Source organism: Orcinus orca, chromosome 3, assembly GCF_937001465.1.
Source record: "Orcinus orca chromosome 3, mOrcOrc1.1, whole genome shotgun sequence".
Taxonomy (NCBI): Eukaryota; Metazoa; Chordata; class Mammalia; order Artiodactyla; family Delphinidae; genus Orcinus; species Orcinus orca.
In genome coordinates this window covers 151,448,329-151,465,430 of record NC_064561.1, presented here as the reverse complement: position 1 = coordinate 151,465,430, position 17,102 = coordinate 151,448,329, and the positions used below count along the sequence as shown (strand labels likewise).

At 41.1% G+C, this 17,102-nt stretch overlaps 1 protein-coding gene across 3 annotated transcripts in view; it reads left to right on the top strand.

The window, feature by feature from the left end:
• The window catches only part of C7 (complement C7), a 54,575-nt gene extending 43,714 nt beyond the window's left edge, over positions 1-10,861 (top strand). Inside the window, exons 15-18 of one of the 3 annotated variants that reach the window (XM_004265964.3) lie at positions 1,572-1,763; positions 5,654-5,744; positions 8,412-8,596; positions 10,056-10,861. In XM_004265964.3, the coding sequence (XP_004266012.1) occupies positions 1,572-1,763; positions 5,654-5,744; positions 8,412-8,596; positions 10,056-10,237 (650 nt within the window). In that variant the 3' untranslated portion in view covers positions 10,238-10,861. The other 2 variants (XM_033421207.2, XM_033421206.2) reach the window with 2 other exon arrangements.
• Positions 10,862-17,102: the final 6,241 nt, after the last annotated feature.

Here is a 17,102-nt window from a genome sequence, read left to right as displayed (position 1 = left end):
CACTGTTGTGGCCTCTCCCGTTGCGGAGCACAGGCTCTGGATGCGCAGGCTCAGCGGCCATGGCTCACGGGCCCAGCCGCTCCGCAGCATGTAGGATCTTCCCGGACCAGGGCACGAACCCGTGTCCTCTGTATCAGCAGGTGGACTCTCAACCACTGCACCACCAGGGAAGCCCCTCTATTGTATTTTTGAATGTTAGATTAGTTTTGGTTGAATGCCAGATTTATATGTAAAAAAAATACATATGGATGATGTTATCTTCCTCTAGAAAAGATTTAGGTTTGTTTCTGGCAAGAACAAGGCTTGTTTATGTCTGCTTTACCTTTATCTTAGGTATCCATTAAGGGATCATAAGGGAAAGTATGGGGTTTCTACTGAGCCTCCTCCTTTGTAACAGGACTGGACTCTAATTTTTGGTCTCCTAGCCCTGTGAGACTGCTAAAAACTCTATGCAGCTATTCAGCCTCTGAGTTGCAGCTTCCTCCTTAGTTTAGCAGCCCTTCAGCACATTAAAAAAAAATGTTTTTTTTCAACTTTACAAATAACCTCAAGGACAGAAGCATTACCAAACGTTGTAATCACTACTTTAGACTTCCCTTTTTCTAGAGTCTTGGGCCTTCAAATTTCCATTGCTCTGATTGTTGTCTGTTGCTCTCAGAAATACTCTTTCTTTAACTTTGTACAGCCTTTCTATATGTCTTAGTGGGAGCATTCGTGTGAAACCAGCAAATGTGTCATGGCCAGAAATAAACAAATCTGAAGCTAAATTATTAGCTTTCTGAAGGCAGATTATGTGACTAGTGTTTTGTGTCCCTAGTAGCACACAGCATATTTGGCAAAATATAGACACTCAATAAATGCTGATTTTGAATGAATGAATGGATTGTCTGATTAAAATGGTGCAGAAATAAAGCAGTACTTTGTAGAATATTGTCCAAAGTCCACTAGAGAGATTGGCAAGATTTTTTTTTTAATCATGAATTCTGACTCGCCTTCCATGACTATGCATGTTTCTCATTCTTCTTGTTTTTTCAAGTAGAAGATTTGAGCTAATGAATGTGATGGAATAAGAAAAGATAGAACTGGGAAACCAAAAATGATTTAACACTTTTATGGTTGCAAGGTTAAAGGTGGTTCTTTAAAGATTTCAGATGGCAAAATATCTAATTGGGTACATGCTAATGATATGCAAATGAACACAGCTCTTGGGAAATTTCTGGTGGGACTTCACCAGACAAGAAGTAGCAGCTGTAAAATGTCTGGTTTTAACAGCAGGCTGGACTTCAGGACTCTAAAAGGCTTATTCATTTTAAGTTGTCACATGGCTTTGAGGGCAGGGGTGAGAGAATGGGAACTGTTTTGGCCTTCAGTCATTCATGTCATTAACATGCCAGGCATGTTGGGATATGTCTTTCAGGGCATCCTAAGAGTGAACTCGCCTCTTCCTCCTTGTCCTCTAATTAGAAAAAGCAGAACAAGTGTATCAGCACCATTCAAGGCTGTCATTTTTTTTTTTTAAAGATGGTTTAGGAAAGCAGTGACCCTTGTATTCTTCTCTCTTTTCTCTTTAGAAATTGCCTGCGTTCTACCTGCACTGATGGATGGCATACAGAGTCATCCCCACAAACCTTTCTACACCGTTGGTGAGAAGGTGACCTTTTCCTGTTCAGGTGGCAGGTCCTTAGAAGGTCCTTCGACATTTCTCTGCGGATCCAGCCTTAAGTGGAGCCCTGAGATGAAGAACGTCCAGTGTGTGCAAAAAGGTGAGTGGCTCTTGGGTCTGTCCAAGGACACGTACACTCAGGGAATGAGAGTCCTTGCGGCAGTTCCTCAAGGCACTGAACCTCCAAAGCGGAATCACTCCCTCCATCCCTGCCCTGCTACAAGAAGGTCAGTTCATAGAGTGGGTAACAGACTTTTTTGCACATGGCACAGATAAACTCACAGAATTCAAGGAAAGGCAAGAATAGCCCTGGTGATTCTGAAATTTTAACTTAAATCCTTCATATCAAAGATTAGCTTTATATTTGTTAAGGTGCCAAGAAAACAAGGAATTTCTAAAAGCTGATTTCTGGTTTCCTCCTGATTTTTAAAAATGTACTTTTATGAAGTATAGAGTTGAGATCATAATTTATATAAAATTCTGTATGTTTCATTTTTGGGCTCTTAGAGTTTATTAGTGGTATTGAAATTGAAAATATAAAAGCACTTACATATAACCCTGCAAAGCAGAGTTATTGAAGGAAAAGTAGTGTGGTCTGTGAAGTTGTTCTTATAGGTCGAAATCCAAATATCCAGTATTTTGAACACATGGCAAATTAAAATTGTTTTTAAAAAAATTTTTTATTGGAGTATAGTTGATTTACAATGTTGTGTTAGTTTCGGGTGTACAGCAAAGTGAATCAGTTATACATATACATATATCCACTCTTTTTTGGATTCTTTTCCCATATAAGCCATTACAGAGTATTGAGTAGAGTTCCCGGTGCTGTACAGTAGGTCCTTATTTGTTATCTATTTTATACATAGTAGTGTGTATATGTCAATCCCAATCTCCCAATTTATCCCTCTCCCCCCTTTCCCCCGATAACCGTAAGTTTGTTTTCTACATCTGTGACTCTATTTCTGTTTTGTAAATAAGTCCATTGGTATAAAATGGTCTTTTAAGAAGCTAAGGCAGGAAGAGATTTAGAAAGCCAAACTATTTCTTTTAGAGATACTTAAAATGGGATAGATTTGTTTTCAGAATAACTTCCTCTTTCTTTACATTTTTTTTAAGAAATGGAAAATATTATGTTTGTAACAATTAAAAACAAGAAGAAAATTGCACTTGCATTCTATTTTATATGATATTCTTATTTCTTGAGTATATAATTTTTAATTCGATGCTGAAATTTGTCTTCTATAGTGAAGATGAAGTAGTTGATTCCATGAATAGTAATATTAGGTGAATTAGATCTTCACAATTGAAAAGAGAGCACTCTGTGACTGATTGTGTTAAATAGATCACAGAGGACAGAATGGGAGGGCTGCGTGTCCAGTGGAATGGCTGCCCTGCCTGTTCTCACATGTTCTGTAGCTGTCAGAGCAGAGACAGCTGCTTTGTTTTCTACATGCACTGAGGTATAACTATGAGTTTATTTGGGATAAAGTAATGGACCTGTACCAATAATGCTAAAATTAAGGAGAACAATGTACAGTTGATGAGGTTGCTCTTTTCTTCCAAATGAGATTATATACTTGTTTTTTTCTGAAACGTCTTTTTCAACTTTATAACACATTTGGTATGAATTTTCTCCCACTCAGTAGCAAATTCTATTAAGGTTTTAATTAAGGATGTTTTTCAGATCTGTGTGTTTTTCAGAAGACTTAGATAACAATAATAACTACCCTTAACATAAGCCTATAACCAAAGGTTCCAGGTTTGTCAGCCTCCAGAGTTTGAAAATACCTGATGTACAAGTATTTAGTCTTTTTTATATTGTGGTAAAATATACACAACATACAATTTACCATTTTAACCATTTAAAAATGTGCAATTCAGTAGCATTAAGTACATTCCCATTATTGTTCAACCATCACTGTCATCCGTCTCCAGAGCTTTTCCATCTTCCCAAACTGAAACTCTGTATCCATTAAACACTAGCCCGTTATTTATCCGCACCCGCATCAGTACTTAGTCTTGATGGGAAGATATTTGATTTTAAAATAGTAAACGTACATATTGTAGGTGGGTCCTAAGAGTGTGTTTACTTGGTTAGTCAAGCCATGAAGATAACAAAGCTATATTCTTTTTAAATGCAAAAGTCTTTGGTGTAGGTAATTCTACAAGCGATTTTCCGCAAAGAAATTATAATAACTTTTAGAAAATATTTAAAATTTGAAATTCTATCCTTATGAACAGTTAGCAAATAAACTGCTAATAATAATACAGAACTAATGTACATGGCTTAATCACTGAACTTCAGTTTTGGTCCATTTAGATCAGACTTTCCCAACCCCAGCACTACTGGAATTTGAGCCCTGATAATTCTTTGTGTGGGAGCCTGTCCTGTGCCTTATCTGATGTTTGGCAGAATCCCTGGTCTCTGCTCACTAGATGCCAGTAGCGTCTCACAGGGGTGACAACCAAAAATGTCTGTTGACATTGCCAAATGTCCCCAGGGGCAAACATTTGCCCCTGGTTGAGAAGCATTGATCTAGATAATACCATTAAAATATTTTATTTTGGAATTACTTAGGATTTCAGAAAATTTGCAAGTATAGTTTCCATATACCCTTTACCCATCTTCCCATAATATTAACACCTTACATACCTTGACACAATTTAGTTGGTCAAAACCAAGACATTAATATTAAATAGTACCATACTATTGACTACCCTACAGACTCTATTCATACATCACCGTTTTTCCACCGATATCCTTTTCATGGTCTAGGATCCAATTCAGGATACTACGTTGCATTTAAGATAATACCATTTCAAATTGGGCGATTGGGATTGACATGTATACACTGATATGTATAAAATTGATGACTAACAAGCACCTGCTGTGTAAAAAAAAATAAAAGATAATACCATTTCAAAGAAAAATGTTTAAAGAATAAGTAATTGCTAGAGACCTTGCTGGACACGGCAGGCATACTTCACCTTGCTACCATTTTTACAAGTTTATACCTTCCTTGTTCATGAGATTTTCCTGTCATGTCTAAAGCTCTTATGTTTTCCGAAGTAAGGAAGTATTCCATAGTTTGTGCACCCATAAAAACACATCCTGCAGACAAATGACCTTTATAGATATATCCAGCAGGTAGCTAGTTTTATGATGCAAAAGTGTATGCCACTGAATTCCATTGTAATGAAGCTGGCAGGAGGTGGAAATTGCAGGGTGGTGTAGACTGTTCACATTGTAGGCAGGCATAGCCTAGGCCGTGGCAAATTATGCTCTTGTAAGTTGGACCAAAGTGTTTTCCTGTCAAAACTGGAATGATGATTGGCTTTCTATCAGTTTGTAAGAAACATAAAATAAAGGAAAGGATTTTATTAATGTAAGTACCTCCAGACATTTAGTCACTGTTGAGGGGAGACCACTTGGACATTTACATGTAAGAGGTTATTATAGTTGTCCTTGAGATACTGAGAGTTCTTCTTGTATAGGTCAAGTGATGGTATGCTTTCTGTCTCATTATAGGCACAGTGGGCAAAATACGTCCACATAACAAACAGTTTTTAAACCCCCATGTACTTGATGAAAGGGAGCCTACTCTATGGGCCTTCAATTCAGACAAACATGGACTTCAATCCTGGCTTGGCCAATTTGTTAACTAGCATGAATTTCCTAACTTTTCTGTCTCTTAGTTTCATCATCTCTTAAATGGGCACTTATTAAGGGGATTAAATATCACAATGTATAAAAAGGGCAGGGCCAAGAGTAAATGCTCAAGAAATGGTAGCTATTATGACCAATGAAATTGGGTGGTCCTAGGAATGCTCTAGCTCTTGTAAAATGCTTTATAGCTTTATTTTTTACTGTACAAACTTGTTGCAGTTGAGAATATTACAGAGCCTGGTTCAACAATTAAAATAATACCTTGTTTGCTCTGAAGAAGCTTTTCACCTAATAATTGCCTCTCCATTATTGTTTTCTTTTAGATGCCCCTTTGGCACCGGAAGTGCCTGAATGTCAGCGCTGGGAGAAACTGCAGAATTCAAGATGTGTTTGTAAAATGCCTTATGAATGTGGGTAAGCTCTGTCTTCTTCTCTGTTTTATTTAAAATAGATGGGATGATTTCTTAATGCCATTTGAAGCAACATGGATGGACCTAGAGATTGTCATACTAACTGAAGTCAGTCAGACAGAGAGAGACAAATATCGTATGATATCACTTATATGCGGAATCTAAAAAAAAAATTGATACAAATGAACTTATCTGCAAAATAGAAACAGACTCACGGACTTAGAGAACGAACTTATGGTTACCGGGGGGAAAGGGTGCAGAGGATGGATAGTTAGGGAGTTTGGGATTGACATGTACACACTGCTATATTTAAAATAGGTAACCAACAAGGACCTACTGCATAGCACAGGGAACTCTGCTCAGTATTATGTAACAACCTAAATGGGAAAAGAATTTGAATAGAATAGATACATGTATATGTATAACTGAATCACTTTGCTGTACACCTGAAACTAACACAACATTGTTAATAAACTATACCCCAATATAAAATAAAAAAATTAACAAATAATAATTAAATTAAAAAAATAGATGGCATGATTTCTTAGATGCCAGTCTCTGTTAGCTCAAAGATGTTACTTACCATGGGTTAAGGGTCTTTGCATTTCAGTCCAGTCCATTTGCTGCTTGTTATTTGCCTGGGTCACCAGGACTGACCATTGGTGGCGTTAGGCAGTGATCTAATCTGGCTGGTGAGAAAGGCTGAAGGACTGCTTGAGACCGCTTGTTCTCTACATAAAATGGGGCAAAATGACAAAACCGTCACCTGAGGATTTAGAGCTTGAGGAGATTGGGGCTGAAATTCCCATGAGACGTAAACTCTTAAAGATACCAAGAGAAACAAAAGCAGCCACTTTTCTGATTCTTGAAATATGTTTATTTCTAGATTTGCATTCTAAGAACACCACCACACTTGAAATCACTCCATTGTAGAAAGATATCTGGAGTAATTACTGGTTGTTGGATACAGAGGGCATGATTAAATTGAGACAAGAGGAGGTTTACTGGTGGGACTATTTACAGAAATGTGGGCAGAGTAAAGAAAACTGCAAGCCACGGGGCAGTATTCCTGGACTGGTAGCAGTTCGGGTTTATAGTATCTCCGTGCCCAAGCCAGAAGGCGTGAGAGAGGAGCACTTATGAAAACCTGTTGACAGAGCGCTAGTTGAGGAAGAGTTGAGTCCCTCATTTGGGGCCCTCAGAGATCCCCAGCAGTGAGCCAGGGGAATAAAACCCTCCATTGTACCCTCTTCTCTCCCTCCAGTCTCTTGCCAGACTCCCCCATTGATCAAACACCCCTGAAGCTAGAGGACAAGGAAGTCTATTGATGTGGTCCATATGTGTCAGCCTCCCAGGCAGGGTGGAGAAGAGTGGAGGGTGAATCTGGAGAGGCAAATGGAAGATATCCAGTCCCCAGGACTTACTGGCCATCTTTAAGGTTAAGAATCAAAACACAAATTATTAGCCAATTACTTGGCTTTCAATTAGTATGGTCACCAAAACACATCTTCTTGAACACCTACATTGGGTAATGATGACTATGGTGGTATCTTATAAGAAGTAACTTCTCATGTGAAGGAGAACATAAAACTGAATAGCATAAGTGGAAATGGTCAGCCCAGAATCTTCTGACTGTGCTGTTATTCTCTATTAATCATTGTTTGCTTTGACTCACTTTCATCCTCTTTCCAACTTCTCTGATTCATTGAGTTTATCTGCAGCCTGTTTATAAATATGGTAAGAGTTTTAACATCAGATACTGATAACAAGATAGATGGCCTTGTAAGTTCTCTGCCCTTTAAGCTGTTCTGCGTACTTCTATGTAAAGTTTAAATAAACAGATAAAAAAGAAATACTAGGATTTGTTTCTGTTATGTAAATGTCCAAATAAATTTAACTCTTGTTCAGAGAAGTAAACATTAGAGCTAAATATATATAAGTAAATATAGATTCTGTTTATTATTCAAAACAGCCTTGCTGTCTAGGGTTTCGCTACAGTAATTGTTTCCTTACCCATCAGCATTCAGAAATGTGGTTGTTTTTATTAGTGACATTTCAAATAGTTGGCACTATTTTAACACCAATGCATACGAAAAAAAGTAACCCATTTTATGGAGATATTTCTAAACTATTTTGTAAACGTAGATACTCTAAAAATAGCGTTGAAAAATAGAGTTCATTTTCCCTTGAGGATTCAGTCATCAGCTGTGGATAATGCTATAATATGGACCTGAACTCTCAGGGCTGCTGGCTTGGGAGGAGGTACTTTCTTCTGCAGCCAGTGGTCCCATTTGACTCCCATTCCTCTGAGTGTTTTGATCTTTGCTAATTTTCTGTCTCCTTCTTTGTCGTCAATCTACCATCTGTGGCTAGCAGACGTTGCCTTCTCTTCTAATTTGCTGTATCCGATCTGTTCTAGATGAAACTACATTGACACTAGATATCTAAGCTTGTAAAACTTGTGAGTAAATAAAGAGCAAAATATGTTCATTTTGAAGATTGGAGGGGGTTGGGCCCTAGTAATGCGGGGCATTTGCATTTCTGTTCCATCTTTTTGCTGTAGGTGACAACATCTGAGTCATCGAACCCAGAGCCTCACCTTTCACTTCTCATTCTCAGCTTTGAAGAAAGAAAATCTTGTAAATAAAGTAATTTAAAAAATTTGTTTCAGATCCTCCTTGGATGTGTGTGCTCGAGATGAGAGAAGCAAAAGGATACTGCCTCTGACAGTTTGCAAGATTCATGTTCTCCAATGTCAGGGTAGAAATTACACTGTTGTTGGTAGGCAGAGCTGTACTCTACCTGCCTCAGCTGAGAAAGCTTGCGGTGTGTGTCCACTATGGGGAAAATGTGACGGTAAGGGGCATTTCATATTTGTAGCTACAAAAATGCTCAAGTAATAGGAGTGAAGTTTTCTAGTTTAGCGGCAGATCAAAGCACATCCCTGAGGATATCAAAGACTCCGACTGGTCTGAGCATGAACTATCCTCCCTGACTGCCTTCCCCGGGGAGGGGGTCGATCAAGAACTCTCCCTGATGGTCTGAATGTCCTCCCAAACATCACGTTCCACCTTCATGATTTTTGCTCTGTCCTTGTATTAGCCATATTATGTACTCATTCAAAAAGAAACAGACTCCCATAAAAATAACAATTTTTAAAAGAAGAAACGTTATATCACATTTTTAATAGGAAATGTCCCTTGCCATAAATATTAGGTAACCATGAAAATACATACAATGAAACAAAACAAGGTAGGAGATTCTAGCCAGAGGCTGCTCAAAGCTTGGAGGATGAAGCTTCCTTGTGATAAAGGGTGTTTAGCAAGTGTCAGGGGTGTGTTGAAAGCACACCCGTGCCAAGCTGACACTTTCTCCTAGAAGCAATCAGAAGGATGTGAAGAGAATAGAAAAGGAGGTACTACATTCTCAAGCTGTGATTCCATACTTGCTGGTGCTGTGTCCAGGTAGCACTTAACAATGATCTTGACAACCAGCACTGGCCAGCCCTCCTCCGCGGGGGGGAGGAGTTGGGTCGCCAGAGCCAAGTCACCGTCCTTAGTTTCCCCATCTGTCAAGTTGGGAGCCAGACGGTGCGATCTTGATCTGTAAGGTCTCTGCTAGATCCTCAGGCCCTCCTTTTCCTGGCCGGTACCCGCTGGGCACCTTTCCCCTCACTCCCGTCCCATTTGCAGCAGAGACGATGACACATATAGGCACGTCTGGGTCACTTTCGGTTTGGCAGTCACCACAGTGGTCTGGCAGACCTGGTTACCCTCCTTCTGGGGACGCCTGGCTGGTGTGTTCCAGCCTCGCACCTTCAGCGCACACACGGCTTTCCTCCCCGACTCGTTTCTGATGGGTCTTTATGGGGCATGAGGCCTTTTGCATCTCATGCCCTCTCTCTCTCAAAGCAAGTTAATTCTTCTCTTGTCTCCCTCTGTTTGAGCCTCACAGCCCGGCGTTTTGCTGAGGTCTCTGCATTTGGTCTGGGCGTTGAGGGGTCACACCGGGGGTTTGGGCCCCCCCTGTGCAGCGCGTGGAGGAGAGAACCGCTCCGCGGGGGTCCCATCGATAGGAAGCCTGGCAGCAGCCTCAAAACCTGCTTATTCTGTCGGAGTGGAGCGAAATGCCTCCCTTGCCCAATCCTGCAGCTTTTCCTGGGGGTCCGGGAGAGGGGAGGGTAATTGACTGCATCACGCGAGGCAGGAGCGTCTACAGCTCTCCAATTACCAAACATCACGACTTTGGACGTGATGCGCCTTGTCTTCCCCACCTCCACCATGGGCCACCAAGCCTCTCTTGCTTCTTTTTCCAGCCCAGAGCAGCAAATGTGTCTGCAGAGCCGCCTCGGAGTGCGAGGAAACAGGGTTCAGCGTCTGCGTGGAGGCGAATGGCAGGGAGCGGACGATGACAGAGTGTGAGGCCGGCGTCCTGAGGTGCCGAGGTCAGAGCATCTCCGTCACCAGCATCCGGCCCTGCGCCGCCGAAGCCCCGTAGCTCCCGGTGCTGGTGGGCCTGCTCGCAGCCCCGTGGCCGAGTTAAAACCTTTGCACGCCCGGCCCTGTAGACAGCTTCTCAGCACGCGGCCCATTCTTTCTCCTTCCACTCCGGGTCCACTTCTCCCAATCCCCAGGCCCTGCATAATTACACAAGCCTTTGTTCTCCCAAACCTGAATCCAGATCCTCTTTTTCTTCTCTTTTTAAATGTCAGTCAGGCTGAAGGATATTGATGAACCTTTGAAGGAGCTGTATGTTCTTGGAAAAATTGCTGACTTCTCTGGACCTTGACTTTTTTTTAATCTGAAAATTAGAGGGTTGGACTAGAGAAATCTGAATGCTCTATGATTCTTTTTAGTATGATTAAAAGAACCGACCAGAACACACCCTACAAATTGATTATGAAAACAGAAAGATTAGAGAGGCTGGCTTCCGCTCAGTGAAACTGAATACAAAGGGGACCTTGAATGGAAAAAGGCAGATACAATGATTCCATGCCAAGCACCACACCTAGAGATCCCTAATCTTGTCAGGAGGTTGAATCACTGCTATCAGAGTGGAATCCATCATGTTACGGTCACAGGGGCACCTTCTACTTTCTTGTCTGAGAACAAGTATTTACAATTGAGGCTTCTCTCTGGAGCTTTTCTTGTGTTTTCCAAACACAAGACCTGTAATTTGTCCCCCTCCTCCCCTTTCCTTTTGTAGGAAGCATCATTCATGCCTGAGCTATTGAGCGATTGCATATTTGGGAGAAGTGTTCTCTAACGTGGATACGTACTTAGATTTTTCAGGGTGCTCTACAGGTAGATCCATCTGTTTATTCCCTATTCATCTTTCATCAAAACAAAATAACAGCTGTAGTTGATGAAATGAGTGGGCTTCAATGGAATTTAAAATATGCTTTTATATACAAATAATATCTCTGTATTTTTCTGATACATTTCAATGAAACTTTAGTTTAAATGACAATGATTAAAAAACTCATTAAAGATACTATACTTTGGAATTTTAAAATCTGTGTTATGTTTAATTTTAAAGACTTTCCATGAAGGATGGCTAATGTGCTCTTTTTTATATTTTTAAAATTTTCGAACTACTTTATTGAGGTATGATTGACATGTAAAGAGCTGTACATGAGTTTGGGGATAAGTATACATCTGTGAAACCATCACCACCATCCAGACCATAAACATATCCAACATCTCCCAAAGTTTCCTCCCACCCTCATTATTATTATTATTATGGTAAGAACACTTAACATAAGATCTTTCCTGTTAGAAAATGTTAAGTGTACATTATAGCATTGATAGCTACAGGCACTGTGCTATACAGTAGGTTTCTAGAACTCATTTACCTTGCATAACTGAAATTTGATATCTTTTGACCATCACTTCCCCATTTTCCCCTGCCCCTAGCCCCTGGCAACCACCATTCTACTATGCTCCATGAGTCTGACTGTTTTATATACCTCCTAAAAGTGAGATTATACAGTATTTATCTTTTTGTATTTGGCTTATTTCATTCAGCATCATGTCCTCCAGGTCTATCCAAGGGATGAGTGAATAGTTGGTAGAGAAGGAGGGGACCAGTGAATGAGGTTGCAGAGAGTTGCTGTCTTGAAATACGAAATTTCATGCCTTTTTAAGTTTTCCGAACATCCTTATACTTGACCTTTCCTCTAGTTGGACAGAGACCTTCACATTGTCTATGCGCGAATTAGGATCGTGGCAGCAGGGCTGCAAGAAGAAAGTAACTTTCAACATTAAGACTTCAAACACGTTTTGAAACTTCCAAAATAAGTTCTTGAACATCTGAAGAGAAGGCTTTGAGGAAAGCTGAGAGGACTGTTTATGCCATGAAAATTGACTGCAATGAGAGCAGAGGGAGTGTGAGAATGTCCCCATCTGCCCTTCCCTCTGCCTCAGCCCAGGTGGGCTGGGCTGGGCTGGGATCTAGCCTTGGAAGAGAAGGCAGAAAGTGCTGAAGTTAAAGTCATCTGGACCTAGCAGGGGACAGAGGGAGAGGAGGGAATCAGCTGGTGCATCGACCAGTTTCAGGGAGCTCCATGGGAGCTCAGTCACATCCTACTGGCCATCACTCACATTTTAAGTGGACACTGTAAGTCACCTGGGCAGAGACGCTGCTTTGGAAGGTCTAATTGCGTCGGAGTGTGCCTTCTTGTGACACCCTACACATTTCCTAATAATTGACCAACAGAAGTGCTGCTTATCAATGCCCTGAGATTTACTGAGCCCCATCTTAACTGCTCTGTATGGAACCTCCCTCCCAACAGCAACAGTCCAGGGTGCTTGTAAGTCCCTTGAAACAGAGGGAATTTTCTTGGTATTCAGGTGGGGTACAGTGGGGACGCGAACTCTTGAGCTGGAACTCTTGAGTTGCCTAGCAACAAGCCAGGTAACTGGCTCATTTGATTGAGAGCTCCCCCTCTCAGCTAGGCAGGTCATTGCTAATCTCAGCTTCATATGGGACTTGTGAGTCCATCCTGTCGTTAAGTAGCCACTCAGAGCTGCAGGTGCTGAGCGGCTGGTTTACTCAACATTCCCTGAAACAGCTGCACATAAATTATTAATCACTTTTCCTTTTGGTTAAGATATGTGGATTCATCAATATGTTTGGACCGACCCCACAGTTTATCATTTGTTCTATATTTTTTTCTATACCTACCAACATTTCTTACACCCTCATACTCACACACATACTGACCCACCACAGGCGTTTGGATTATTTGTAAGATGAGTATAATAGCTAGTGAAGGTGGTCATCGTAAATTTGAAGATAAAGGAAGATGTTACATACTTAGGGTGTTCAGGTGTATCTACGACTCTTTCTTTCTCTGAGGTAGGAGAGGAGGAGGAGACACAAGAGGAGAGAAGAGAAATGAAAAGAAGGGAGCGGGGGAGGGAGAGAGGGGAAGATTGGAGCATCCTTAGTACAGGAGTGGCAGAATTGAGCCGCTGCATTAGTCCTGCTACCTACCAGTCCACTGAGACTTTTCTTCCTTGATGGACTAGTTAAAGTGTATTCAATACTTTAGCTAGGAATAGAATGACCTCTTCTCTTTCAGATCACTGAGCCAGAAAGCAACCGCAGTAGGAGGCAATTTCCGTTAATATCTGAGAAACCCGAGGTATATGCATGCTTTTCAATTACCTTGGTCTTTCAGGCAGTTCACACATTTGGGGACAAGGAAGCTGATGGCATGATAGGAGTCCCTGCTGTGACCACCATAGTGCCTACAATTTGTCTTTTTATTTATTCCTGTCAGGCAAAGCTCCAGCTTTATCCTCAAAACATCAATCATGTAAAAAAATTTGCTTTTTTCATCCAAGGGTTAACAAGACTAGATGGGAAAACTGTCGTTTCAGAAGGGGTGGGCTGAAGGTGAAAAGGTGGGCACAAGAAGGAACAATAAAATGTTCTTTTTGATTCACAGGCTGAGGACAATTTCCTATGAAAGGACAAACATTAAGAACTACTCTGTTATCACTGTTATTTCCGTGCATCCCTATGAGAGGGGGCTGGTACTGAATCCCGGGGGAGGGGCCTCAAGTACATAACAGATCAATGATGCTCAAGACAGAGAAGCAATTGATTGAGAGAATAAAGCAGATGTGCTGCTGGATGAGGGTCTGTTATGCAATAATCAGCTGACCAAGTGGGCTGGGAACACAGACAGGTCAAAGGAATTTTCTGTAGTAGTGAAGTGGAATTTTCTCATCAAGGGAAAGTTTTACCAGACACCCTCAGGAGAAACTGATTAACATGAAAGTCTCAGGATTGGTGTGTTATTAGATCATATGCATCCCCAGTGTGTACCATAACAGTAGTTCATAAAGGGCCCCCACTGAACTCTAAGTCCAGAAACTCTTCTCTGCACAGACACTGAGCACCGGGGTGTTGAGGGGGGAATTGCTGATGTCAGGTGTGATGTAAACCCGGACAAGCTCTCTAATGGGATGATTGTGGCCCCGTAGGATTAAATACTTTGGTAGGATGATGAGGAGACTTCCTAAGTGTCTGGAGTCTCTTAAAAATGCAGTGATTGGCTGTTCCCCACGGACGTGGTGCACAGATTCATTAAATGTGAGAGAAAGCCACCTTTGAGGAGATCTGGTCTCCAAGCCTCCTCTGGACTAGTGAGGGCAGGGACTTGACGATATGGTTCTGTTCCCGCTGTGACTCAGGACACTGGCTGTATATACTCAATAAAACGGCCATTTTACAGTTATTATCCATTGTGACATAGCTGGTTTACTCTAGAAATGGCTCTTCTGCCTCCCAGGGTGGTGCTCATCTCGTTTCACTAGAGTGCTGGCCCCTTTACTGTCCTGGGGACACGTGGCTGTTATGTTTGAGTTGTGTCTTGCCAGGCAGGGGCAGGTTCATGTGCAGTGTGGGAGTGTTCTCTTGAGACACCCACAGGGCAGGTATTCTGAAATACTAATCTTTTGTGCCATGGAAGTGTGGGCCTCTTAATTCTCTCCCTTTTTGCTTTTGAATACAGTTAGGAGATTTTGTCTCATGTCCCCTGTGGAAGATTGATGGAGGGTGAGGATGCTCGCTCTTGAGAATTGCAATAGAGAATGAGGCAGAGGATTTAAGGAAGAAACAGAAATTCCTGAGATTAAAATGATATTGACAAGCAAGGCTAAGTTCTGGAAAAGTTGATCTTGGGATGCTGGCTTATTAAGAGATTGTTTTTCCTGCTTCTAACAGCGGGGGTGGCTGCAGCTAACAGTTCCCTGGAACGCAGACTGGGAATTCTAATCTGTGATCAACAGTCTTTCCCATGTTGGTGTGAGAGAGAACAAGAATGTCTTAGTTCTGGCTGCTATAACAAAACACCATGGACTGGATGGTTTAAACAACATTTATTTCTCACAGTCCTGGAGGCTGGGAAGTCCAAGATCAAGGTCCCAGTAGATTGGGTGTCTGGTGAGGGCCTTCTTCCTGGTTTTCAGACAGCTGCTTTCTTGCTGTATCTTCACATCATGGAAAGAGAGGGAGCTCTTGTCTCTTCCTCTTATAAGAGCACTAATCCTATCATGGGGGCCCTACCCTTATGACCTCTGACCTCATCTAAACCTAATTACCTCCCAAAGGTTCCATCTCCAAATACCATCACCTTGGGGATTAAGGCTTCAACATATGAATTTTGAGGGGACACATTTAGCCCATAGAAGGGACCATAAGTTACTGTAATTTATTGGTCAAACCTGTTGCTTCATCCAGTGGGTTGGTGAGGAATCTTATCTCACGATCTTGCCCTTTGGCAATCTTGGCAAATAATGTAAAGAGAGCAAAGTAAATTTATGGAACGTGATATATTCTGCCTACATATTCTAGGAGACATTTTTCTCTCACATTATAATGACAGTGTTTTAAATGCCTAATACAAGTCCCAAGCAACTCAGGCTAGGATATACCATCTCTTCTGAGCAGGAACATTGGAACTTAGTCTTGGGCTGTGGATTGCAAAGACACAAATACAGGAAAAGAGCAACATTAATATTTAAACCTAAACCTGCTGGGAGCACTTTACCTATATTAACTCATTCAATCAGCTCAAGGACACTAGGAATAAGTACTATTATTAGCCTCACTTTACAAATGAGGAAATGGAGGCATAAAGAAGCTAAGTAAGTGATTTACTCAACTTCACACAGATAACAAATGGAGGAAACAGGATTCAAATCCAAGCCCTTTGGTTCAGTAGATCATACTCTTAACCACTATTCTGATATGTTGAAGATGGTAATAGAACTTCTTGTTGATATAGGACGTTAACAGGTTCTAAATTTTTTGCAATACTTGGTCCTATTCAAAAATAAGCCAACATTCAAGATAAGATTTGGTTACTGAAATAAAAACACAGTAGTTAATTTCCATAACTTTTCAGAAAGATTCAGCTATATAAATATGATGAATTTCTCAAACTGATTTTTTTTTTAAGCTTTTTTTTTTTTTTTTTTGTGGTATGTGGGCCTCTCACTGTTGTGGCCTCTCCCGTTGCGGAGCACAGGCTCCGGACGCGCAGGCTCAGCGGCCATGGCTCACGGGCGCAGCCGCTCCGTGTTATGTGGGATCTTCCCGGACCGGGGCACGAACCCACGTCCCCTGCATCGGCAGGCGGACGCTCAACCACTGCGCCACCAGGGAAGCCCTCTCAAACTGATATTTTAAAATGGATTGAAATAAATTTTTAAAGCTCTAATGCTCCATGAATCTACTGTGTGTGTGTGTGTGTGTGTGTGTGTGTGTGTGTGTGTGTGTTTGGATGGGTCTAGGGGTATACTCACCTAGGAATGGGACTGCCAAGATTTTGATCTTGAGGATATGGAGATTTAATAAACACTGGCTTGTTCTTTCTTGAATAACATTTAATTCTCTAAATATTTTGGAGATTTCAAGACATCTTCCTGTTATTGATTTCTAGTTCAATTCCACTGTGATTAGAGAACATATTTTGTATGATTTCAATCCTTTTAAATTTGTACAGATTTGTTTTATGGCCCAGAATATGGTCTATTTTGGTGACTGTTCCATGTGTACTTGCAAAGTAGTTGCTTTCTGTTGTTCAGTGGGGTGTTCCACACATGTCAGTAAGTTCAACATGGTAGTGTTGTTCAAGTCTTCTGTATCCTTATTGATCTTCAGACTGCTTGTTCTATCAGTTACTGAGAGTATTGAGATCTCTAACTTTGTGTAGATTTAGGTGAATAAACTTTTAGGATTATTATGTCCTCTTGATAAATTGACCCATTTGTTGCCAGTCAAATGTCTCTTTGATATATTCTTTGTTTTGAAGTCTACTTTGTCTGGTATTAATATAGCTACTTCA